Here is a 27465-nt window from a genome sequence, read left to right on the forward strand (position 1 = left end):
TGAACTCGGGAACACACCGGTCCGCACCTGGGCAGATTCCCTGTGCCCCTGCTTAGCGCCCTGACTCCTGCTGTGAATGAGCTCGGCTGAGATGGAGAAGGCACAAAACAACATTATTCACTGGGGAAGAAAACCTTCCTTCCTGACCCCTACAGGACACCAGCTAAAGCCCTGAAGCATGAGATTTGGTGACAATCACTGTCTTAACACTGGCCACAAATGTTGTGAGGATAATGAGGGCAATACAAGCAATTCTGTTCTTTCTAGAGCTCAAAAGGAAGGGGAATTACTCGGGTGACTCAGATCCCCACCCATGTACACTAGGGCAGAGAATTCCTCCTCCATGTCAGCTCCAAGCACACCTTTCAGACAGCTCTCCTAGCCTGCTATCGGCTCCAAAGTCAATGACGGCTCATTCCCAGTGGCCTGGTTGTGTGCAATGATGAGATCCAAGATTTAGGATCATATATGAACATTGCCACTTGGAAAATGCCAAGTTAAAGCAAACAACGTGAATGACAACAAGGCATGAATTTCCTGCCATACCCCACCAGGCTCAAAGCTCTCTACACAATACAGTAATGCCTCTTTTACACTAGCACTTCATGCAAGGAAATCCAATCTTCAGTGAGCCAAAAAAGGTTAAAAAATAAAACAGGGAAACCAGATCTTTTCAGACTTCAGGTGTGTATCACCTTTTAGAGACATTGTTGGGGAGTATGAGGTGGGCAACAGCTGGGGAAAGGTTTTGAAATGAAAAGGGCAATGGTTTGGATTTTTTTATAGCAGCTCTAAATAATAAATAACCAAAGTGTGATTTGTTATATAACATGTACATCTCGGGCCACTTCTCTTGAAAGTTTAATGATCATAGGAAAAATATACAGAATGTTTCCGCTCATTTTGGATAAAAAGCTCCTTTATCTTGCTTGCCTTTCGAGATGGCACCAGCACTTTGCTAGGAGTTTTTAGTTTTCAAGTGTCATGAAGAAGGATATCGCTGTAACTTTCTTGACAAGAACACCAGCCACTTCCCTCTTCTGCATACCGGGACCTTTAAATAAAGCTTTTAGAAGCTCCCAAGGGGTGTCCAGAATTAAAAGAAGATGAATTATATATGTTCAAAGTCCCTCCTTCCTTGTCAACCCTTTGTAATATTTGCTCATAACGCTCCTGAGGTTTAAGGGGAAACCTCCAGTGAAACTGTAGAGACAGTCCATCAGTAATGGACCTTATCCTGCACCAGTTAAACCTGGAGAAGTTACCAATTTTTTAAGTCCACCATTGTTTTAGAGTGTTGCAAAACAGATGACTTGATTTTACACCAATGAAAAATAAATCAGGCTTGGGGCTGTTGAAAGCCCTAGTGTGAGCAAATATAGTACATTCAGCTTCATGTGTAGTGACCCAGCAGGATCACGTGGACATTGCCCAAACTGAAGACTTGTATCAGCAAAGAGTGTCATTATCATTTGAAACAGTCCCCCCCAAGCCCTACAAGCTACACTGCCAAAGGACATTTTTGTCAGTATAACTGGCACTGTATTATGACTTCTGTCAGCACGGACGTGCTGATCAGGGGATAATATTTTCCTCCACCTAATGAGTGTTGCTATGCCAGCCAAATTTGTCTTGACCAATCCTACATGTAATTATTTAGAGAAAAATCAGTTCTGTTCTGTTCAGTGTCTATGTTACTGCAAGAAAAATTGAAAATGCCAGACTGGGTTCTCTGTTGCTGTAAAAGTGTGATTGATGCTCCACTATAGCCAATCAATGACATCACCTTGACTTGTATCAAGAGAAGATCTGGCTCTAAGGGTAAAATTCTCCCCTCAGATACATGGATACGGTTTCACTGAAACCCACACAGGTGCATCTGCATCAAAATGTAGCCAGTTCTGTCAAGTTTGGGCCAATAAATCAGGTTCTACCAATAAAAACACAAAAATTAACAGGAGCAAAGGAGCAGGATCCAGTCAATATTTTTTTCCCCAATGTATTGCTTTGTGCTCGTACATGTAAGGATCAAAACCGGCAGAAAGCTGAATAATAAAGGCTGCTCTAGAGTCAGGGACTTGTGCAGAAAGTTTTCACAGGTGATCATCCAAATTTAAAACTAATTCTCTTGGCCTGCATCCTTTTTGCTAAGAACATTGCAGTAAATGGGTTTATTAGTAAGAAGCATAACAGAAACAAGGAATATCTCTCTAGTTACCCACATCAGAGCTGCACACTGAAGTCAAGTGCTTAACAAGACACTGAACTCAATATTGCTGAAATATGCACTCAAGCAAATGCTAAGGTACAGAAAAGCAGAAGCCAATGCACAGTTCAGGTCTGGCAATTCTTGTATTTGAGTTAATTTGTAACTGCAGATATTCTCCTGGGGAACCTGAGTCTCAAAGCTAAATGCATCCAATCACAACCAGAATACTCTGCCCAATCAACACAGCCGAACTGTTTTATTATTTGCCAACAAAACTGCCGTGACTAAGAAATATTCAGAGGAACTGGGCAAATTTGAAGAATAGAAACTGAAGAAAATCATGATCAGAGCAAACTACTCACAGCAGAAGGAGAGCGGGGGAATGAGTCAAATAGCCTCTTACCTACAAATTATCCACCCAGCTCTGTAGATGGCTGCAATGTAAGCATTTTCAATGGAGCTCAGACCCAACTCATTAGCTCCAGGAAGGAGGCACGACAGGAGTCAGATTTGTGAGTTCAACACTCACGTAAAAGAGCACAATAAGTATCACGATTTCCCAAAGAATTTGCCACACTGGGTGCCAAGCATTCTGGACAGGGGCTGCTGGGCACCTGAGTGTGAGTGGGTATGAATGACCCCCATAATAAGTGTTGAGCCCTTGAAAATATAGCCCTGAGCTCTATGTGTGTCCCTAAAAGGGGGAAAATGCCAAGCAGTGTTCTGTGCTTTTAAATACAAAATGATATTAAAAAATCCCAAACAGAAGAGTTTAGGCTTAGTAGGGAAATGCAGAGTACATGGAAATAACATGGTGATGAAGGGTGATCTTACCTCTTCTCCCGTCTGAGTTAGGGTCACCTGCAAAACCAAAAGAAAAAAAAAAATCAAATGGGAGTTAGCCATAAATTCTATGAAGCACGAGAGGCTGGAAATGGAGACAGAAATAGTACTATGTATTCTCATGATTCTGTTGTGATTGTTGCAATATTTGCTGTTTCTTTAGGTACACCAGTTACTTGAATCATACGATTAATGACAACTTCGGGTTTCATGTCAGTAAAGCACACTTCTAGTTCTCATGGTTGTACAGGAAAGGTTAAAAATGTGATCTGCGTGCATCCTCCTAATGACTCAAAAACCGGAAGGCAAATAACATAAGCCCATTTTCTTCCTCCAAATCTCATTATATTTAAACTGATCTCATGATGTTTTTTAGACTTGACTCATGACTTCTGAGCACTAGCATCTTGGCAGCGCTGGGAACATATCCTTCATGAGACCCACAAAGGACAGGCAGCTCTGGTTCTGATGGTTAAGAAAAATGACCTGAATGGAACTCAAGATACTGGGAATAAAAATGAACAGTGGTGTGGCAAATAAAATGGAAGAAAAATACACACCTAATACTGAAGAAGTCCTTATAGCAAAGAGATGATCTGTTTGCAGGCAGAATGATAAACACTCCTTCCAAATGGAATCCAGGCTTTTCACTGTGTTTTAACAAGTGCCGGCTTGCAGCATTCAGAAGCGTGATAAATTTTATTCTGAATTTTACTGCACAATGGGGTTTTGGTCCCCAGCTTACTGCGAACAGAACTCCTTTAAGAAAGAACCTTGTGCTAGTCCTGTAGCTCCGCTTAGTAGTGGAGGCAGCAGGATCTGCTGAGAGGCAGCAGGATGAATCCAGTAATCACTGCAAGGCTACATGGACTACTGCTGTAGGATCTGGAGGTCTTTCTGGATGAGCCAAGGCTCAGTGAAGGACACAAACCCCTCAAAAATGTAAAGTGGAATGGACTATCCGTTGGAAGTAATGCTACAGCCATGCAACAGAGAACAGCAGTCTGCTGTGTGCATCTCAGAAGACTACAATGCAGAACAGCATAGTTTTCCTGACTGCCAGTGGGGCTATGCTAGTTTACACCACCAGATATCTGGTCCAATAAGAATGCAGAGTCAAAAGAATCCAGGGACAATTAATGGTCAAGCTATATACTTTTCAGACAAAACCCACAAGGAACAGCCACGTATTGGTCTGGGGTTTTGAAGTAGATGTGATCCAACAGGCCTTTCCCTACCTACCCTTCTTTGCAGTTCTCGTACTTCAATATCCCCTGAGCAACAACTGAGCAACAAAGCGCAACAAGCTTCTGCTTAAATGCAGTCACATGGATGAAGAAGATAGTCTGAAAAAGGTGGGGAGGACAGAAGAGCTGGACAGCTGATCAAGAAGCCAGATCATTCACTAAATTCAAAGCTAAAGTCTCAGGTAATCAGGAAGGCTTTAAAAAAAATCACCATGGAGAACCCAGCGTTTCTAAAACTGGCAGGTTGGAAACATTCAGGCGAACAACAGCAGGACGGGGTAACACCTGTGTCGATATCAAATGATGCTGGCATAGGCTGCTAGGATGCAGCTGTTACACCTGCATAATTCTGTAGCAAGCAAGTACAATAAAACCATTGCAACTTCAGCCCTGTTTCATGAGGATGTAGAGTGATATACTTAATGTGTACCGCTACAGGGTACTCTAAGTGCTTGTTACATTATAGCGGCTGATGCAGTTCCTAAGCAGAAGCAGCTCCTTCACCCCTTTTGAAGCTGTTAAAAGTTTGGTTGTGTGATAGCCCTTGCCTCCCTCTAACAGCTCCATTTCAGCGTAGGAATGGCAAGGCAGAGACTATGGTTAAGCGTGCCTTTTAACTGCTTTAAAAGGGGAGAGGGAGCTGCTGGGAGAGAGGGTACATCAGCTGCTATGATGTAACTTGCTTAATAACTATTCTCCAACCATTTGGGTTGGTCTAATAAAAGATATCAAATTCACCGAAGGAACCTTGTCTGCCTATGTCCTTAGACCAACACGGCTACAACCTACACCCCCGCATGATGTAACTGAGACATTTGAAGGCTCCTGTAGCAACGTTGGCATCTGGGTTGGACTGTAGGGTGGACAAAAAACTGGCCGGATCATAGGCTCAAAGGGTAGTAATCAGTGGCTCAATGTCTAATTGACAGCCGGTATCAAGTGCAGTGCCCCAGGGGTCAGTCCTGGGGCCATTTTTGTTCAGTATCTTCATCAACGACCAGAAGCAAGGGATGGAGTGCACCCTCAGCAAGTTTGCAGATGACACCAAGTTGTGAGAAGCAGTAGATACACTGCAGGGTTGGGCTAGGATTCAGAGTGACCTCGACAAATTGGGAGGATTGGGCCAAAAGAAATCTCATGAGGTTCAATAAGGACAAGTGCAAAGTCCTGCACTTAGGATGGAACAACCCCATGCTGGAGACCAACTGGCTAAGTAACAGCTCTGCAGAAAAGGACCTAGAGCTTACAGTGGATAAGCTGAATACGAGCCAACAGTGTGCCCTTGTTGCCAAGCAGGCTAACGGCATCCTGGATGGCATGAGTAGGAGCATTACCAGCAGATCAGGGAAGTGATTATTCCCCTCTGTTTGGCACTGGTGAGGCCACATCTGGAGTCCTGTGTCTAGTTTTGGGCCCCCCACTACAGAAAGGATGTGGATACATTGGAGAGAGTCCAGAAGAGGACAATGAAAATGGTTGGGAGGCTGGGGGACATGACTTGTGAGGACAGGCTGAGGGCACTGAGTTTATTTAATCTAGAGAAGAGAAGACTGAGAGATTTAATAACTGCCTTCAGCTCCCTGCAGGTGGTTCCAAAGAGGATGGAGCTGGACTGTTCTCAGTGGGGGCAGATGACAGGACAAGGAGCAATGGGCTCCAGCTGCAGCAAGGGAAGTTGAGGTTAGATATTAGGAAAAATTTCTCACTGGGTGAGGGGGTAAAGCACTGGAACAGGTTACCCAGAGAGGTGCTGGAATCTCTGTCCTTGAAGGTTTTTAAGACCAGACTAGACAAAATTGTGACTGGGATGCTATAGTTGGGGATAGTCCCTCTTGAAGCAGGGGGCTAGACTAGATGACCTTTTGAGGTCCCTTCCAACCCTGACTTTCAATGACTATGAATGTGAGGCAGTTTACCACTGTAACTTTACCCTGAATGAAACAGGGTTACCGCTGAGAAAGTTTTGTTACAATTGTATCACTATAGGAAATTGCAAATATAAGTTATATCAAATTGTTGCATAGCTCTTTCCTCAGAAAAATGGAATGAGGAGAAACTTGAAAAACAAAAGGAAGAACCAACCAGGTAGAATCAAGGCTCATGCTTTAATTCAGGATCCACTTACCCATCATTTATAAACTGCTGATAAATAAGACGTTTTAGTAAGTAGTGAGCTGCTTGTCACCAAGGCACCAGGTTGGTTATAACCAGTATTGATGGCCACCTAGAAGTATCTCTGACTAACATGCTTATAACAACAAACCAAAGCTACTTTTGTCTGTACCAGGAACATACCCACTAGTAATATTTTATTAGCCTGTTCTAAAGGGCACTTCAATGTACAGTGATTGAACTAAGGGTGTTCTTTGAACTCGTTAGGTCGAAGCAGGAGCGCACGTGTGAGGATCCAAAGGGAAGTGCTTACCTGGGTCTTTGGATGTTCCATCTGAAAAAAGCAAAGCAAACCAGAGTGTCAAGGAATGACCCGCTGCTCTTTTCAGCCAAGCTTTTCACACCGACCCTCCCTAATTCTATAGCTTTTCCCACTTAAATATTACGAAGTGCTTGCAGGGGTGTAGGTTGTGCTTGAAAGTGCTTAAAACTCCTGTCAGTGGCATTGGCAGATTCCCCCTGTTTCACAGATTAAGACTACAAGGGTGGACGGTGACTGGCCCAAACACTGTGGGGAGATGAGGCTGGAGCCCTGATACCTCCACCCTGCATCTCAGCCACATACCATCGCTCTTCTGCAAAGCTATCTTGGCTTCCATTTCCCTGCCTTCTAGGAATAAAGGCCAAATCCTCAGCCAGCACAAATCTGCCTGGATCTCTTCAGTTTAGTGGCGCTAAGCTATTTTACAGGGGCTGTACATCTGGCCCTAAAGTTGCCTTTTGCTTTGTGAATGCTCTCAGCACAGAAGAGAGGAGGAACAAAAGCTCAGTTTTAAAGGAAGAAGGGAGCTCAGAGAAGAACCGAGGAAAGGATCTTCACCATACCTGAGCTGTCAAGGGGTTCTGTAGTCATAACTATCATAGGACCTGTTGCATTCCCCTCTGTAGGCGTTGTTCCTCTGTCTTGCACAGTTGGGTGCCGAGAAGATGACACTGAACTCATTGCAATGGAGGGGGTCACAAATGCAGATGTAGGAGAAGCTGAAGCCATCTTTGAGGTGGCATTCTCAGTACCCAGTGAGCTGAAATTATAGGGCTCCATAGCTGCTGTAGCACCAGATGTCCTCACCGTCCCGAAAGAAACAGTCACTGAAGAGCTAGCATTTGTGCTGGTTGCACTAGTGCTCTTCCCGCTACCAGGCTGTGTTGCAGAGGCTTCAGTGGAACTTGTGGAAGAGGTGAGGTTGGTGGTGTGTGTCACTGGAAGGCAAAAAGCAGACAGCCAGTGAAGTCTCCTCCTTTTGTCTTTCCTTTTCCATCATGGAAGCAGACGAAGGGAACCTAAGAACACCCAGTGGACCCAGTTCTCCTCCGTTTCACCCTCATATAGCTCCCTTGACTTCAGTCAGGTAGCACAGCAGTGCATGAGGAGAACCAGTCCCTGCATTTCCAGCACAGGTCTTCAAAATGATAAGCCCAGCTGAGGTCCCAGTGGTTCCGGTGGAAATCAATGCGAGTGAAAAGAACTCTTTTCTCCTTTTCGCTCTCAGCCACAGATCATTCAAGGCAAGTTTCTATCTCAGCATTCACTTGATATAAGCAAATGTTTGCCCAGGGTTTGGCACTGTACTATGCTCTAAACATAGAAACCCAGGGGGGAGGTGGCCTCTCTTGTTATACTCTGTTTGGCAGCAAGATTAATGAGGGACTGTTGCCAACAGGAAAATGCAAAGGTCGCCAATGCCCATCACTGATACCACTTGGAAGTTTGTCCTGTGGGATGTGCCAACCACACTCAGCAGTTGAGAGGAAGGCAAAGTATCGCACAGGGCCGTAAGCTAGGGGAATCTGCACTGATATAACTACTCTGAGGCGTTACGCTGCAGTAAACCCCTACCATAACCAGCCACCCTGATGAACACTTCACTAGTCCACTGCACTAACATCAGTCCCATCTTGCATCACTGCAGTGTTTGTAAACTGGGGATCCGCTTTCATGCAACTCTCCCAATGCCAATGGCCCAGCCCTTTGAGAACAAGAACCTAAATTCTGCCTGAAGTTCAACTGAGGCACCTGTGACCTTTCTTCTTGTGTTTGGCCCTAACAGCCCTTATGCAGGTAAAGGTGCGATGGGATCTAATGTGCGATGCACACAACTGTGCCTCCTGCCATACCACATATGCATGGCAGGAGGAGTGATCGTGAGATCATGAATCAGGTGCCATCACACCTTATTGCTGGTGCAGGGGGAGCCGGCTCCCAGGCTTCCCCTGCACCAGCGAGAAGCAAGCTCCCAGAGCTGGGAGCCCACTCAGCTGACGGGGCTCCCAGCCATGGGGACACCCCACGCACCCGGAAGACGGCAGCTGCTGTATCACTGCAGGAGCTTACAAATGTAACAGATGCATAAGGCCTGAGAGATTGCAGCAGCTGTGGCCTCCCAGCCAAGGGAGTGAGCGGGCCCTGCACGGCTGGAAGCCCAATCAGCTGGGAGCTCCCTGGCTCGGGGTGCACGTGGGCCCCCAAGCTAGGAGATCCTATCAGCTGAAGGGGCTCCTAGCCATAGGGTTCCCTGGCCACACGTTCAATTAATGACGTGATAGGAAGCAGCTACAAAGTTATTCCACATTCTGTGGGATATTCTGTGGAATAACTTTGTAACTTATTCCTCTTTTTATCACACCATTAATCGACTGAACGTGTGGCCAGGAGACAGCTTAAGGTGTCATTAACTGATGATTAAGGTGGCAATCACTGGTAGAGTGACTGAGGGCCTCTTTGTTTAATTCCAACCACCATTTTCAACCAAAGGGAGAGGAAGTAAGAAGCAAGAAGCACGCCATACCTGTGGTAATGTTGTCTGCACCTAGGCATGTCAGGCCGCTTCCAAGCAAGAGGACAAAGAACCACAAATCCATGTTGGCCTGGGAAAGAATGGAGAAGAGTTGTATTAGAAACCCTGTGCAATAAAGGGACGTTACTGACCACTGTACCCCCACCATGGAGGACAAAAGACCAAGAGGGAAACAACCTCCTACCAGGTCTTGGAGCACAACTCCCTGACTCATCAAATGCAGGGATGCTTGTAGAACTGCTCCCCCTTCAAAATATTCCTTTGTCCAATACTGTTTGAAATGCTGTGTCGAATGGGGAGCGTTTCTTCCGTAGCTCTTGAAATGGGCAGCTAATAGATGGCTGACAGGCAAAGTGGCTTGCCTAATGTCCCTCTGCCAGCCAGAACACAACCCAGGTTTTCTGCGTCTCAGTTCAGTGCACCGGCCTAATCAAATTCAGTAGTGTCATTCCAATCCACCTGGACATGGACAGAGGCACCACCTAATCTCAAGGCAAAACTCAGTTGACTCAGAGAAGCCAGAGATGCAGGGGTTGTGCTGCACCTCATTTGACCCATCTGCTTCCCCGTCATGGCAACTCCCTCCAGTTCAAGCTCTTGGCATTTGCCCAAACTTGAAACACCTCCTGGGACAAGATCTCCCTCCACTCCCTGGAGACACAGGCCACCCCGCAGACAACATGGCTGTACTTTACCCCTGAGAGTCAGTCAAGTTTCCCTGCTCCTTAATCCATCCCGTGATGTCTCTTCTCATTGTATTTATACTAATCTGGTTTAACCAAGCCCATCCCAAGTTCTGGGCGTGCAGACAACGCTGAAGTCACAAACTGGAAACAATGTCCGAAATACAAGATCCTCCCTGCTCCACCCAGACCGGGACTCTTCTGCCACCCAGTACCACCCATTTAGCTCTTTCCCGGAGAAACCCTGGAAGCATCGAGACTTGCAGGGTGAGCAAAAGGTCAACAAATCCTGGACACAGCATCACATTCCCCAGACAAGACCCTGCCAGCCCCTCTTTATGGAAGTGGGGCTGCTAGCTTCAGCACCTCACATGAGCCAAACTGAGGCTGGATCACACACAGACAGTGTCTCAGAAGCCTCATCTACACTACAGAAAGCCAACCAGTTAGCAGCCAGAAGAAGTCTGCAGACCCACCAGCAAAAATGTCCTCCAAGTGGCCTTGCAATCAGTTTGAGCACCCAGCTATCCAGCATGTTTGCTAACCGGTTAAGGCACAGCTGGATCCTTCTGAAGAGTATGAATACCTGGAAGCTGAACTAGTTCAAGGCATCTTCCCAGTGTGCTGGTGGCCTTTCAGTGTTGCTCAATGTGTCTTACTTCCAGAAGCCAAGAGAAGAATTATGGGATAGTACCCCAGAAGCCATTACCTGGAAGGGGTCTAAGACAGGACTAGCACAGGTGCATTAAGAGCTGCTCAGTAAGGCTAATGGGGATGTAATGAACTGTGCTTCAAATGGATCGATGCAACTGGCTCCGTTGCTTGCTGCGGGTAAAGCCCAACACCCGCTAGCTACACCATTTAGTGCTTTAAAGGTTAAAAGTGACATGGGCATCTGAAACTAGAGCCCAGAGCAGATCTACAGCTATGCCCAAATCCATTGACTCCTCAATTTATGATGAACTTGCCAAGCAACTGTAAAGTCAGCAACAAGAGCACCTCACAGAGCCCAGCACGTGACTTGGGAGAGGGTTCCTGCCATCACCATCACTGCTACGTGCTCTCTGCACCGTGAATGGCTAGGCCTGCACAGGATCGCCAGCAGAATGCAGAGCAGACCGGATCCCGCAATTTCATGCTGCTGCCCATGTACTGGTAAAGCGCACAACTCAGCTTCACCAGGGGCTTGCCCAGAGAAAGGTCCTGCCACCACGATCATCCGATGGCCACCGGGAAATGGCTTTCAAGCCACTGCTTAAAAACCTGCCTGATGGCGGGGAGATTTCCTAGCATGTAAAGACCAGGGGTTCTGTTTGCCTCCCCCCTGCAATACCCAATCTGATGCAGTACATGTCCCATGAAAATAAGGTAGGGACATCAAGGGTACACAATCCCCTGCTGCTCCCTTCACGGCAGCTTTAAAGAGCATTAGGCATTTCCACACCTATGTCAACACTGCTGTTTGGGTAACATTTTGTACTGGGAGCAGCCAGATGAGTCACTACAACTGGGAGGCTTCCACCTCCTGTTGAAACAATGCTCAGTACTGGCAGGGCGCTTTTGCTCTTCCAAGCTCTGTGGGACCGTTATCGAACTGATCGATGGGAAACGTAGAGACTGTGCCTCCCAGGGGCCCGTTTTATTTCGGAGAGGCATTTTGGACTGTTTGTATAATCCAGCACCCTGGTTTCTCCCATCCTTGCCATGTGCCAAAGGACATCACATACAGGGACAATGGCATTGTCAGCTCAGGAAATCAGATGATATAATCAATTATACAGTCCATTATACAGTCCATTCACAACCCGAAGTTGTTCAACAAATCAGAGTCAATGCTGGGAATAAAAGAACCAAGAGATCCCACTTCACCATCCTTTGCTTCTACCAGCAAAAGCTCAGCTCTCTGGGGATCTATCAGATAGGATGGATGAGTAGGTAGATAGCTATAGCGTTACTAAGGTTTTGTACCCTGTCACCCAAAAGAGTATTTGAGCGGCTTCCACATGAAATGAGTAACAATAACAAAGTCTCTAGTGGACCTCATGGAGATTTGGGTTCTTCCACTGGCTCTAATGCATCTCCATTTGGAGCTGGAAAGAAGTCAGGCTTCCTCCTTTTGACAAAATGCTTTCAGGTTTCCTGACAACCACCACTTTTCATGCACAGATCTCCAAGGGCTGCTTATGTTATGTCCATTTTATAAATGGGGAAACCGTGGCACAGAGCAATGAAGTGACTTGTCCTCCATCCAAGTCGGAGGCAGACTCGGGAACAGAAGCCAAGAGTCCTGACCCCAAGGACAAGACCCTGCTTCCTGGATCACGCGACATGTCTTCCATGACGGGGCAAAGGCTGCAACCCCCTTCTGTTTCTCACTTTGACTTTCCCCTGACCGAACAAACGCAGAGAAGCTATGATGCTGTGGGAGCAAGAAGGATGCTCTCCAGCCTTGGCCATTACCGCTCAGCTGGCAAGGGCTGCAGGCACCTTCGATGAAGGCACGTACCGTCTGCTGAAATGCTCAGGGACACTTGTTAGAAAGCCCCTGCTAGAAGAAGGTAAAAGGACGCAGGTCTCTGCTTGCCTGCGCAGCTGAGCTGGCGAACGCAGCAAGGACAGGCTCTAGGATTACATCAGTTGCAATGCAGCTGTCTGCTTTAACAGCTCCCTTGATGGTATGCAAAAATAAAAAAGTTCACTGATTCTCCAGCAGCTTGCAGGGATGAGGGGAAGGCTTCAGAAAGGGGCAGCCCAAGCTCCCCCTTGCTGCAGGGAAAGCTCTGAGCGCAGACAGTCCAGAGAGACCGTGACCAGCTCTGTATAATTGATTATATCACCTGATTTCCTGAGCAGTTGTGAATGGACACGGGGCAACCCAGTGCCATCACTGATTGCCAGAGAGACCGTTAAATAAAGCCTTGAGAGCTGCTGAGGTCATCAGAAATCACTTGCCAATGCTGTTTCATCACCTTAAAAATGGATCCAGGCTAGAGCTGCAGAAAGAGCCATGTGTAACACTGAGCCCGCCCTAGCCCGAGCCCTGTCCCCGAGAGAATCGCTCTCCGCCCGTTATTTAAATAAGCCCTCTTCCCAAATGCAGCATAAATACATGTGCTGCGCCCGGTTCTTAACATAAAAGGCCTCCAGAGCCCTGCCCCAGGGCCGGAGCACCAGGGGCCTCCCCTCCCCCAGCTCCCTCCCCTGCCGACTCGGAAACGGAGAGGAAATACTTGTAATGTTATCAACACAAACACAGCTCTTGGCTGCCTGCGACATCCTGTGCGCTCTGCACAAAAACACCCTGACGTCATGTCTCTGGATCCACCGGAGAAAAAGGGCCCGACTGCAAGATGGACCTCAGCAGCCAGCTTTAGTCCAACCGGGGAGGGCAGGGAAAGCGGGTGGGGGTAGGAAGAGGCAGAGGCACCCGCGCCAGCTGGGAAGCGTTACCACAAGGTGGGGGTCCCAGCTCGGGCAGGAGACTTTGCAGTTTCTTCCGAGGTATTTCCATCTTTCACTGAATGATTGCTGTGAACAATTAGAGAGCCGTGCCTGGCCCTGTGTGCAGGGAGGAAGCGGGGAACGCTACAGCCCCTCCGGCGTTCAGCCAGACAGCGTCCTGCCGCACAGGGCAGGAGGCCGGCTCCGGGATCTGTTCAGTTGTAAGTAAACACATAACATTAAGCTGATTGACATCCCTCAAAATTACCACCTCTGTGAGAAGCCAGATAGCTGAAACGAATGCTAACTATTTTTTTTCTTAATTGATGTCTATATTTCATGTTCCAGGACAAATCAGCCAAATCAGTTCTATATCATATCAACTGAGCAGAACAATCATTCTGGACACCATGTATGGCACGACAACCAGCGAGCATCCTCCGTCCCAGGCTCCCCCCCCTGGGACTTCAGATACTCCCAAATCCATTAGCAGGCATCCTACATGCAGGCCCGAGCCTGGAGGTCTTGGGATTCAGATGCTACCACTGAGACACTTGATCTAGCCAAACTGGTCTAGATGGCCAGGTGAACTCTAGCACCTTGCTTCCGCAGATACAGGTAGCTCCTAGTGAGCTCTGTTCCCCACGTGGAGCAAGGAGAGAACAGAGCCTCTGCTCATTAACAATGACCTTCTGCTTCCATGGGGTCTGGTCATTAGCATGGCACATAGGTAGACCAGGTTATTTGGGTAAATATGATCTCTTTTATTACATCAACTGAATAGTTGGAAAAATTGTTCTTTACAAGCTTTCAGGCACAAGCACCCTTCTTCAGGCCTAGGGAGAAGTCTGCTGGTGTTTGTCTACTCTCTAGGGTTCAAAAAAGCTTAACCTTAGCATGTCACACGTGTTCATGCTACAAACCCCACCAGGATGGGAGGCAGCAGAGCCCTGAGCAAGACACTGGCCTGAGTCTCTACTTCCAGGTTTCCCAAGACCTACTGGGTCATACTAGGCAAGTCTCTTCCCCTTCTACTCTCCCTGCCCGAGCTATTCAGACTGCAAGCTCTCTGGAGCAAAAACTGAGCTCTGTTTTAACAGCACCTGGCACTACAGGGCTGAGAACTCAGGCCAGTTCATTCCCTTGGTGCTTCCATAATTAAAACAACACTTAGATGCACATAACACGCATACATGATCTGGAGGAGAGAGGTTTTACTAGGGGAGGCCTGCTCCATCAGTACTTCAGATGGGCCTGTTCTGTAGATACCCCAACTACAGCCTCCTGCATTTCAGCAACACTGGAAGAAAAGTGGCTTTGCAGGACGTGCCAAGGACTCTGCTGAGAGCAGAACTCCTTGCAATGCAAGTCCACTGGCAAGGACCTTGTGCCCAACCATGGGATGGGCTGAGCCCTTCCAGCAAGCAGTTATGTGCTGCTGGCTCTCACTGGCACCAGTTGGAGCCCAGGGTTGTCAGACCTTGGGCAGATGTTCAGAGGCTCATAGGACAGGTCCTTTAAAATGTGAGGACTTGAATGCCACACTGAAGGCTCCAGAAGCCTTTGCACACTGGACAGCACTAGAGCAAGGGCGGGCAAAATATGGCCCATGGGCTATACCCGGCCCACCAGGCAATTCCATATGGCCTATGTGTGCCCACTGATTAACTGTACCCCGCACAGCCCACGTGCACTCCCACCCTTGTGCGCAGAAGGGCCTGGCCCAGCCAGCACGCAGCATCCGGGCAGGGCTGCTGCTGCCACTGCTGCAGCTGTGGGGGGTCTGCTCAGCTTCCCCAGCATCCAGCAGCTCCTCCTGGTCTCCTGGCTGCAGCGCTCGCTCCCAGCGCCAGGAAAGCGGGGTGGGCTGCAGCTGGGTGGGGACAGGGAGCATGGGGCTGTGGCTGGCAGGAGTGCGGAGCTCATGCCCAGGGGAGTAGCAGGAACACGGAGCTTGGCAAGGGAGGGCGAGGAGGGTGTGGGGGCTAGCCCCCACAGTGCACAGCCCCCACTCCCGGCAGCAGCAGGCCCTCGAAGCGCACGTGGCCTGTGTAGCTGTGCACCTGCTGTGGCAGCGCCTGTGCAGGCCCCAAGTGCCCCGAGCCTGCCACCTGCTGCCGGTGGCAGGGGCTGTGCCATGGGGGGAGGGGGGGGAGTGTACAGGAGGTCCCCACACACCCACATACTGCCCCCACAACCCACCCCTCCCACATATACAGGGGGCGGGGCACCTGTCAAGGGGCAGAGCTACCCTTGCGGCCCTCAGCAGCTCGCCAAAACTCATCAAGCGGCCCTCCAGCCGAAATAATTGCCCAGCCCTGCACTGCAGAGTGAGCTCCCATGCTCAAGCAGAAGAACGCCGGCCCAGCATGCTCGCTACCGCAGAGGCTGGGGAGTTGGCAAGGCTTTGTTCTTATTTTAAATTCTATGACGCCACTTTTTGGCGCAACAAGACTGATTAACCAACTCCTCGTATGGGTCTTCTGTGTCTCTGAACATCATTCCCCTCCACCCTTTACTTCCCACAGTTAATTAGGAAGTAGGAATAACTGCAGCAATCGCTGACCCTTTCTTAGAACACAGTCCACTGGATTTTACTTCTGAATGAAGAGATCAAATCCACATGAGCCACAACAGATCCACAGGCGGCTGCCTGGACCAGACAGGAAGGACATGGCACTGGGCTGGGAAACAAGAGATCTGGGTTCGATTTCTGGCTCTGCTACAGGTGACCTGAATGACCAGAAGCAAGTCCCAATCTTTCTGCACCTCAGAGCTCCATCATTGATATGGGGTTAGTGTCACTTCCTTGGTCCTGCCCATTTATACTGTAGTTATCTTAAACAGAGACCAACCATCCCACACTGTATATACATATGGGACTTTGCACAACTAGATCAGATTGTTGCCAAAGTCTCTGTGACCTCCAGGAACAATAATTATGAAGTACTAATATATTATAATAAAGCCGGGTGACCCCAAGTAAGATCTATGTCCCATTGTGCTAGTCACCATACAGAGCCCTAAAACAAGACCACTCCTGTTTCAGTGAGTTTACGATTTAAACAGGTCAGACAAAGAAGAGGCCAGAGAGGAAAGAGCAGCAGGTAGGTGTGTAGCAGATCATCATAGTCGCTGAGAAGCCTGGAGACAAGAGTACAGTCTAGGACAGGGGTGGGCAAAATGGCAGATCCAGCTGGCAGCCAGACTCCATTTCCCAGCAGCCCCTGCCTGCATGGCTGGGGCCAGTTTGCATGGACACCCGGCAGCAGCACGCTGTGATAGCACGGGGCTGGGGTTTCCATGGAGACTGGCCCCAGCAGCACTGGCGGGGCAGGGAGCTGTTCAGGGGCCGGGCTGGGATCTCACAGCAGTGACAGCGTGGTTCGGAGCTGGGGCAGAGTCACGATCTGCTGCCTGCACGCCCCTGCCCGGAGCACGCAGGCTCTGCCCTGGCTCTGGACCATGGTGTCACCACTGCAAGCAGCCCCGGAGCAGCTCCCTGCCCTGCCGTGAGTCCTGCCAGTGCTGCTGGGGCCAGTCCCCATGGAAACTCTGGCCCTGGTATAACAGCAGCGCTGCTGCTGAGGTCTCCATGGAACCCGGCCCCAGCCACATGGGCAGAGGCTGGTGGGAAATGGAGTCCACTGCTGGCCAGACTTTTCCTGCCCCTGGCCTAGAGGCATGACTGTCTTGAGGAGCAAGCACAGGGCTGGGAGTGAGGAGATTCAGATTCTGTCTGGGCCACGAATAAAAAACACCATCTCTAGTCATACGGTTTCGCTGGTCTCTGGGATCTGCCCACCCTACCAGGGGCCCCAGGAGGTTTAATCCATGCAAGGTTTGGCAGTGCTCTGAGTCTCACATGGAAGGCATTAGAAGACAACACATTTATTATTATATGCCCAGGCAGCACCACCAATAATGAAAGGTGCCTAAGCAAAGACTCTGTTTGCAGCTGCCTGTAACTTTATAAACTTTTGATTATTTGGGCTGAAATGCTCCAAGACAGGTACTGCCTCTGCCTGACTTTTTTTTTTTTTTTTTTTTTAATAGAACAGTTCAAGTGTTTCAAAGAAGGTGGTTAAGACAAAACAGTCTTTTGTCCAATTTAAAAAAAACCCCCATACAAACATGCTACTCAGAAGCTCTTTCACAACCATATTTTGCAGCATGAACCTAAAGCCTCACAGAGGATCTAGTGCTGGAATAAGTGGAGTTAACCCGCCCCACTTTGCTGGCCTGCATTATGATGATACAGTCCTTAATTACCTGATCAAATATTTTCAGCGCCAGGACCCTGCTTTCTCCTGTGCACAGGATGGGCAGTGTTCTGGGAATGAATCAAGGCCGTCTGTAAGGCATTGTGTCATGCAAGTTGGAAGGTGTCTGGCGTTAACGTGTTCAGACTGCAAGTGCCACTGTAACTTAATTACAGCACAGCTGGAGATGTCCTTGTTCTGGTGAACGAGGCAGGAAGGGAAAGACGGTCTTGCAGACAAGGAGCTGAATGCTGCCCAGGAGAATGCTTCGCATCCCTGCAGCTGGGCAATGCTAGATAAGTCACTTAAAGCCCAATTTTTGCAGGTCACTTCTGTGCTTCAATTCCCTGTGTGTAAAATGGTGACAGCCCCACTTCCCCTCAAAGGGATGGCATAAAACTAAATTCCAGTCTGTCTGTAGAATACTGAAAGCATTCTTATAGCAAACTACACAGGGGGGAAGGAGCAACTCTGTATTCAGAGCAGGAAATAATGCATTGTATCACACACTAAATCACAAGGACAGAAAATCCTGAACACCTCTCTAGTCAGCACCATCTGTACTGTGGCAGGCAGAGGAAAGGCAGTGTGTGTTCATACCACCAAAGCCTTATCACAATCCAAATTCTGCACAAGGGGCCAAATCAAGCCTACACAGGTAACTTAATACTGAGGAATGCTACAGTAGCAATGCTTGATTTTTTGTTTTTATATAAACACAGTACTAGGCCAGGACCACACTAAGCCAGGTTTCATACACTCACAGAGAACCAAAAAAGATAGTTCCTGGCCAAAAAAAAAGCTACAGCTTAGCTTATGACTGCAGCTGGACAGATGGGGGAGTACCAGGAAGCGAGGAAATGGCACAGCTCAGTGCTATCGTTACAGGTCTCAGCACACCAGGGGCCTTGCTGTCAAATGCATTGTCACCATCACAATAAGTGCTAGTTGTGAGAACAACGAGGCAGCTGTGCAGATGCTCACAGGAAACTCTTCCCAAGCACAAGCAGCAGCCATGGTGAAAGTGGAAGCTTGCACCAAGAGCCAGAGCCAAGAACCAACTTCTCGGAGGTGAACAAGAGATTGCAGGCAAAGCACAGTCAGACTCGGAAGGACTTGGAAATGCAGCTTCTGCTTGATGTGGTGGTAGGGATGGGGGAACCCACAGAGAGATGCTAGGAGTGTATGCGGCACGGTCAACAAGAGCATGGCTAGGAAAATGATCACTGCAGTATCTATTCAAAATAGATATGAAGGTGGCAATATTACATTTATGAAGGCCAAGAGAAAAGGATGTTGAGACATGAAGGTAGGAGCCTAGACAAGAGCTTGCATTGTGGGGAAAAAGCAGGGTATGGACACAAGAGACTGACTCCAGAATAACCTGGCTTTATCTGGGGGTAAAAGTGGAGTGGACAGAAGTTGTACCCCCTTAAGCTGATGGAAGTCACTCCATGTTCACATAGCTGCTCATCACAAGGTGAGGAGTAACCATATGCTGGGGTAACTTGCACTGGAGTCCCAGTCGCGTGCTTTCTTGCGTACCAGATTTAGTGCTCAGTGCAAACTAGCTGCCCTGCTACCTGCTGGTCTAACAGTGCCTACTGCAGCCAGGTGACTTGGGAGAGTTGCTCATGTGTCTGCTTCTTACTGGGGAGTAAAATTAGGTTAAAAAAAAGTCACTCCATAGTAACTGTGGCCTGTGCCCCCATCCTTAAACACAAGCCAAATGTGAGGTTTGAGTTGAAGGTGACACCTAGATTATGGTGCTGAAGGACAGTCAGGATGCTAGGGTTGTCTGCAGTGATCAAGAAAGGAGGCAGGGAGAGGACCAAGCACCAAAAACAGCAACAGTACTTCAACGTGTTGTGTCAAGCTGACGCTGTTAGTGTTATACATATGGGTGCTGCACAATAAGTCTTACTCAGAGACCACAGCCCCAGTGTGAAGGCATTGTGCACACATGCGCAAGAAAAAAAAAGAAAGTCCCTACCCCGGGGCTTATGGACTTGTCTGCTGTTTCTTTTGTGAGCATGGTCCCCCTTCAGCTGTTCCTCCCACTATTCAAGGAGGCTGTGGGGAGTCAGCCAGCATTTGTGACCGATGCTGAAAGTGAAAGGCAAAATGTTCAAAAGCACCCAAGTCCCAGCAGTGCATTGGGAAGCCAAGTCCCACTGCCTTTCAGCAAGCTGGTCTTCTAAATGCATAAGGGCTTGCTGCTTTCCCTGTATTGGCATAGCTAAGGTAGCAGCCACCTGCTATACCACTACACGGCGGTCTTTTAACTGTAAGAGAAGGGGGAAGTTGCCTCGTGGGAGCCTACACCCACTGTTGGATGGAACTGCAATAGTAATACAAATTAGGGACTGCACTGTGACTTCAACCCTCAATTGAAACAAGTTAAAGTTATAACCATTTGGCTTCATGTGCATCTCTACAGAAGCATGTAGATATATCAGTCCACTGTAGCAGCCGGTACTGGTATTGTTGGATAGATCCATTATTATATCGGTCTATACACTAGAAACGTTTATTCTGACACGACTTCTGGTTCAGCAAAGCAAACTGCTTGCTTAGTCACTGTTACTCATTCTCTAACCTGACAGTGTCTCATCTATAACATGTACGTATACTAGTGCCACAGTACCAACAGCTTCTCTCTAAGAGTGCCACGCATCTGTGCAAGCCACCAAGCAAGCATCAGCATAGCTATCATGCCTCACCTGATTAAGCTATTTAAAAGAAAGCTGCTACGGGATATACCGCGTGCATTTGACCTTCAAATCCTGTTACAGCAGCTAAGCTCCAATTAGAAGGCACTTGCTCTTGCTCTCTCCCATAAAAGATGCTTAATTGTGGAGCTTGATTACACTGAAATCCATCCTAGACACCCGGATGGTAACAGCAAGAGAAGGCTGTTCAGCCCCTTGAAGAGTCTTGTTAAAACACCGCAGTGTGTACCAGGAATAATAATTTACCTGGTGAAACACAGCAACCACTTGATAATTTCACCCCTGTTGCCACAGCAACGCTTCTGGCACACCAGAGATCTCTAATTACAAATGAGGGAAATCGGAGTTTGGTAATTAAGACATCCCTCCTGCTCTCATAAGGCTCCATGCTTTGTACCTGCAAGCAGAAGAAAGGGAAGGTCTGAAAGCAACACGTGGCCTAGTCCTGTCAAGGCCGGGTCTAGATGCAGCTGCTTGGGGGGCAAAGCAGCTTTTGGAAGGGGACCAAAAACACCAGCGCCTGCCATGAGACCGAAGTGATGCAAAGCAGAACGGGCCCAAAAGCTGTCCCATTGCTTTGTTACTTTGCAAAGTATCTGGAGATACCTCCTCCTGGGAAGGCTCCGTGACAGCAGCACGCCAGCCTGGCACAAACACTCACGCGCACACTCAGAATAAATGACGGGCACCTGCTCCGAAAGCCAAGTGGGGGCTGGCAAGTATCACTACAGACCACTCAACACTCCAGCAAAGCAACCGAGCTGGTGAGATGCTGCTTCACTCCGCACAGCCCCTTATCTTTCAAGCTCTCACTGGGTTGCACTTGTCGCTCTCCCAAACTGGGAGACAGGAGGATGCAGAGCCCCCAAATTCTGTCGCTGCCAGGCAATGACATTCTTTTCTTGGGAGGTGCCAGCCCAGAGCATGTACAGCACGTTGTTCCATCAATGGGGCCTGATCTCTCATTTACACCGCTCTGGGCGGGCAGAGAGTCAGAGACCCCCTGGCTGCAAAAGGCTCCAAAGCCGACGGTGCCTGGCTACAGTCGTGAAAAGCAGAGACCCGGAGGAGCTGCTTTAAGCTCACAGTGCTTCAGATCACAGAGCTCAGTGTGGTTGTACACACACACGCTTTCACAAATCCCTTCAGCCGTGCTTGAAATGCTTCCGGTGGGCAGCCAGAGCCATTTAACAGCACAGAGAAATACTGCCCCCAAATTCAAGTGCAGCATTTAGCCCACAGCCCTGTGTGGGAACACAGTGGGGAGCACTGGCAAGACCGCTCTCTCCTGAGGCTGCTCCACAAGCACAGGAGCCATCTGCCTCCTCTCTTACAGCAAAATAGACGGTTTCTCCCAGGGGGCTGGTGCATCCTCCCTCCCTCCTCTGGAGAATCGGTCCTCAGGAACCGCAGCGGCTAAGCAGTCCCAGCAGGTCTCAGGAGGGCAGGGACTGCTCCCTCAAGAGTTGGAGCACAGTTCTGGCAAGCCAAGCCCATCAGTACAAGGGCTGCTGGCCTCGAATGTTTAGGACAGGGGTGCTCCATGTCTGGATTTGGGCTGCAGAGCCATAGCATCCAGCCCACGGGGCTCCCCATGGGTCAGGAAATTTGGTGGCAGGGAAGCAGTGGCAAGCAGTGCTGCCACCCCTCCTCCAATGCCAAATTCCCAAGTCCTGCGGGGTTGGATCTGCAATACCCCTGCCCTATAACCCCTGGCCCCCACATGCAGCCAGATCCGGGCTGGGCCATGCCCCCTTCCCCACCACATGGCTGGATAGTACCCTGCCTTGCCACTCCATGTGCCAGATCAGGACCACTGGCCAGAGACAGCCCACGGAAGGACTGAGCACCATCCATGCGGCTGAAGGGGGAAAAAAGGTTGGGCACCATCAGTTTAGGACAAAAAATAAGGGAGAATATTCCTGCTGAAACTGTGAGAGAGGTTTAGGTAAAGGATGCATGAATGAAGCAGCAGCTAATGGCAAGCCACACACTCCAGAGGTGGAGTATGATGCTCCTGGGCTGCTTCTCTTCCCCCAGCAGGCTCTTAAACTGGGCAGAAACAAGGCTGTCTCTGCAGAGCTTTGCATGGTTTTGGCTTACAGCTGGACAAGCTGATGAGAAGCAGGCACTAGAAGTGGGGAAGGGAAAGGGCTCCATTTGGAGCTGGAGTTGGTATGTGGCTGTCACATACTTTTTTAATACTCCAAATGTGAAGGTGAGTATTACTCTGAGCCCCAGTAACCTGGCTCTACATTACCAGCCCAGTCCCTTGACAGACTTAGTGACCCCAGTGCCTGCAGTCAATGACATTTGATCTCTACCCATTTTTAAGAGGCCCTGTCCTGCAGCAATCTAAATGCAGGCCAGCCAAGAAATGTCTCAGTCCCTTCTCACTAGGTTAACAGAATAAAAGGAAGTGGAGGAAACTACAAAGGGCTGCTGTTGACTACAAATGGGGTAGAGAGAGGACCTGACACCCAGAGCAAGCATTAAAGGAAACTACTGGCACAAGAAGGGCAAATCATTCAAAGGGCTTGCCACCAAGCCCTCCCCCAGCTCGCCACCGGCACACAAGAAATGGGTGTGTGCAAGTGTCTTGACCCCAGTGTCCAAAGCCCCGTTTCTCTGCCCAGACCAGTGGAGACAGGCTTTGCAGCATACAGAGGACAAAGGGGGACCCGAAGCTCCCTCCCCACCTTCTTTTTCTTGTGACTGAAACAACCGCTTACAGAAGCAGGTTAAAAAAACAACAAAACAGGTCTAGACAATGTGGCCCATTGAAATACTAAGAAGGAAAAACATCATATGATGAGATAGAGGGTTAAAACTGCCAGCCTGACTTTAATACAAGAGACGCCTTTTAGAGATCTGGAAACCAGAGGGAAAGCCATGAAACCAACAGCAACTGCTCAATTATCAGCTGACAATTAATCAATGGGGCTGCCATTGATTACTACTGAACAGTCCAGTTAGCCCTCATTAACTTCTCATTTTCGGGGCACATAGGATTAATGCTGACAATTAAGCTGATTCAGTTAACTACACTTCACCACTCAACCCAGTGGGTTTAAGCAACCCTCACTCCAGAACGAGCGTCGTTTCTGGGCCACTGCAGAGAGCCCTGCTGGAGGAGCAGCGGGAGACGGACATTGGGCTGCAAGCTCTTCGGGGCCAGGAATGTGGTTTCCCATGTTGTACAGCATCAGCCACTGAGATTCCCAACCTCTTCCTTACCACGGGCTGTATCGTAACAGAGAGTGCCCACGGACAAAATCCCTTCCCATTTGCAATCACGTAACATCCCAGCAGTAATAGTTTACAGAAGGAAAGCATTTAATGTATTGTTAGCTGCTTCTTAATGTAATTTAGCAGTTGGAAACAAGGCTATGAGCCAGAACCATGTATGCTGGTAGTTCACTGACTACAGCTTAAGAGCCAGCGGCCCACCCCAAGGAGGCTTCAACAGTAACTGGATTTTTTAGGGACTGCCATGATGAAAATGGTAGAAAAACTTACTGAAAAGAGTGGGCTCCAGCTATGGTCATCTTAGGTAACAGCTTTAATTTTTTAATAGGCTTAGCGCATGGAATTTTTTGCTGTTCCGCGTAGAAATGGTTTTGATGCATCGTATCTTCCAGTTATGAATTATCCAGACATGACAATTAGAGGGAGCATGGAGAAGAGGAACTGACTGATTTATGAGGAAAGATTGAGGACTTCTTTATGCATGGGGTTATGCTGGAATAGCTATTCAAGAAGAGCTACTCCAGAGTAAGTCTGTGTGTGACTGCAGTTATTCTGGAACAAAAGTACCTTTTGCACTTTGTAAGTAGGTTAGACTAATTTAGGAAAAAAGGTGCTCTTGTTCCCAAATAAGTGTATTCACACACGGAGTAATTCAGGAACAACCTGAATTCACACCCTAACTTATTCAGGAATAATTGTCGTGTAGAAAAGCTGTCGGTGCTTAGCTAAGAGCAACAGAGAGGGGGGGGGGGGGGGGATATGGTAACAGCATCTAAAAAGACTAAGGGTGCAAACACCAAAGGGGAGGAATTTAAGTGAAGCAATGAAGCAAGTATAAGTAATGGGATAAGATTAAGTAGGAAAACATGACGCAAAGCTTTTTGACAGCAAGATGTATTCAACTGTGAAATCTCCAAATGAACATAGTGCAAACCACTTCTGGCTGGGACACTGAACTAAAAAAAGACCTAAAAATCTCCTTAAAGAATCAATCCTCCAAGGACAAGGAGAAAAGCAAGAAGATCTATTTGCCGTCTCCCTATTGCCCACGTTTTGTCAACTGATAAGGAAGCCGTTCATTTGCTTCTCTCTCAAGGCAGGTGACGACGCCTTTTCATGACGAGAGCAAGTGGAATCCGTGTCTTGGCCACAGACCAGACCACACGGAGCTGCTCTGCAAACAATTTGCACCAGCTCACGCACTCTGCCGCTTGCCCTGCGATAATGCTGCAGTCCAAGAATAGCCAAAACCAGCTCAGAAAGACATCTGTGTTCGGGATGGAAACAGTTTACCAGGTTACCCAGCTTCATGCTCCCTGTAGTGCAGAGGAAGGACAGAGCAAATTATGCTTCTCAGGTTTTCTTCTCATATTTAGTTAATGTTTCCCCTCATTTATACACAGCTACACCGTAGAACAAGGCCGGCACCCTCCTTCAATACCGCAGTGAGGCTCTGGAGTGAATGACGGAAAAAGCAATGGGACCAGCTTTGTTCATTTTTACACCTGCCATCTCAGACAGTGGTTCTTGAACTCTTTTGCATCAGGGCCCATTTTTAAACATGGATGGCCAGTCCCAACCCAGTGCCCCTCACTCCCAACCCACTGCCCCCTTACCCCCAGGCCCCAGCCCTGTAGCATGTAGGGCAGGGGGTGGCTGGGTGGGATATAGGGGACCCCAAGCAGCCCCTTGCAAGTGAGAACTCTGCCAGCCTGCAAGGGAAAACCCATGGTTTCCCAGATTTTTCTCCTTTAAAGGAGAATCCATTTTTAAAGTTTGCTCACGACCCTTTCATATATTCTTGCAACCCACTTTCCAGTCACGACCCACGGGTTGACAAACACCAATCTAAGGGCTAGGGCAGCACACCTCTTTCCCTCCCAGAATCACAGACTGGGAGTGGGGGGAGCCATTCCCACACATCTATTCCTTCTTCCTAATCGATTTCATAGACATTAGGGCTGGAAGGGACCTCGGAAGATCGAGTCTGGCCCCCCGCCCCGGGGCAAGAAGTCAGCTGGGGTCATAGGATCCCAGCAAGATAAATGTCCAATTGACTCTTAAAGGAATCCAGAGTAGGTGCTTGCACCACCTTTGGTGGCAGTCTGTTCCAGACCTTGGGGGTTCGGACTGCAAAGAAGTTCTTCCTTATGTCCAGCCTGAAATGGTCTTGGAGAAGTTTGTGACCGTTTGACCTTGTCATCCCATGGGACGCTCTGGTGAACAGGCGTCCCCAGATCCCGGTGTACACCCCTTACATACTTATCCCCCCTGAGCCTGTGCTTTTCCAGGCTGAAGACTCCTGTAGCTCTCAGCCTCTCATCATAAGGTCTATTTTCCTGACCTCTGATTATGTGCGTGGCTCTTCTCTGGACTCTCTCGAGCTTCTCCACATCCTTTTTAAATCGTGGAGCCCAGAATTGGATGCAGTACTCAAGCTGTGGCCTCACCAAGGCCGAGTAAAGCAGGAAGATGACATCCTGGGATTTGCTAGAGAAGCATCTATGGATGCAAACCAGAGTTTTGCTCACTTTGCTAGCTACAACATCACATTGGTGACTTATGTTCATCTCGTGCTCAAACATGACCCCCAAGTCCCTTTCGGCTGTGGCGCTAGCCAGCATAGCACTGCCGAGCCTATAAGCGTGCTGCAGGTTTTTCTTCCCAAGGTTTTTCTTGCATTTTTTGGAGCTGAAGGCCATCAGGTTTTTGTCTACCCATTTTCCGAGCCTGTCAAGGTCAGCCTGGATCACCATCCTGTCCTTGGGTGTGGATGCTTTACCCCAAAGTTTGGTGTCATCAGCAAACTTGGCCAGTCGACTCCTGACACCAACGTCCACATCATTAATGAAGATGTTGAAAAGGATAGGCCCAAGGATGGAGCCTTGGGGGACCCCGCTGGTCACGGCGCACCACAATGACTGACTTCCATCAACTACCACTCTCTGGGTCCGACCTCAAAGCCAATTCCCCAGCCAGTGGACTGTGATGAAGCCAAGGCCGCAGTTGGCCAGTTTTTCTATAAGACGATTGTGGGATACCAGATCGAAAGCTTTTTAAAAGTTGAGATATATGATGTCAATCTCTTCTTCCCTGTCCAGGTGATATGTCACCTGGTCGTAGAAGGAGGTGAGATTGGTTGGGCAAGATCTACCCACAACAAACGCATGCTAGCTATCCCTCAAGAAGTTGCCTTCAGCCAGTTTGTCAAGAATGGTCTCTTTGATGATTTTCTCCAAGATCTTCCTGGGGATGGAGGTCAGGCTGATGGGCTTGTAGTTCCCCAGATCTACTTTCCTCCCTTTCTTGAAGATAGGCACCACATTGGCCTTCTTCCAATCCTTGGGTACTTCGCCTGAGTGCCACAAGTTCACCTGAGTGCCACAAGGTGCCGACAGTGTCGGTGGCACCTTTTCTAGGGGGTGCACATGCACCCGTATGCACCCCCTACGCGTTGCCCTGCTGTGCAGCCAAGATCTTGGGGCTGACTTGAGGGTTCCAGTGGTGGCAGACGACAGAAAAAGGAGCAAGGGTCTCAAGTTGCAGCAAGGGCAGTTTGAGTTAGGTATTAGGAAAAACTCTCCCACAAGGAGGGTGGTGAAGCACTGGAATAGGCTACGCAGAAAGGTGGTGGAGTCTCCATTCTTGGAGGTTTTTAAGAGCCGGCTAGACAAAGCCTTGGCTGGGATGATCTAGTTGGAGATGGTTCTGCTTTGAGCAGGGGGTTGGACTAGGTGCGAGATCCCTTCCAACCCTCATTTTCTATGATTCTAAATCCCCTCTGCATATCTCCTCCCACTAATATGGATTCAGATGACTAATTCTCACATGT

The 27465-nt window shown here is 48.6% G+C and overlaps 1 protein-coding gene across 4 annotated transcripts in view; it reads right to left on the reverse strand.

The window, feature by feature from the left end:
- Positions 1–27465, reverse strand: part of PTPRA (protein tyrosine phosphatase receptor type A) — a 197588-nt gene that overhangs the window by 41497 nt on the left and 128626 nt on the right. For all 4 annotated transcript variants that reach the window (XM_014597121.3, XM_019495652.2, XM_059721432.1 and 1 more), the window contains 4 exons: positions 9258–9336; positions 7297–7671; positions 6725–6745; positions 3044–3070 (listed from right to left, as the gene is read on the reverse strand). In XM_014597121.3, coding sequence (XP_014452607.1) covers positions 3044–3070; positions 6725–6745; positions 7297–7671; positions 9258–9330 — 496 coding nt within the window. In that variant the 5' untranslated portion in view covers positions 9331–9336. The remainder of the gene's footprint in view (positions 1–3043; positions 3071–6724; positions 6746–7296; positions 7672–9257; positions 9337–27465) is intronic.

The sequence above is a fragment of the Alligator mississippiensis genome, chromosome 2, assembly GCF_030867095.1.
Source record: "Alligator mississippiensis isolate rAllMis1 chromosome 2, rAllMis1, whole genome shotgun sequence".
NCBI lineage: Eukaryota > Metazoa > Chordata > Crocodylia > Alligatoridae > Alligator > Alligator mississippiensis.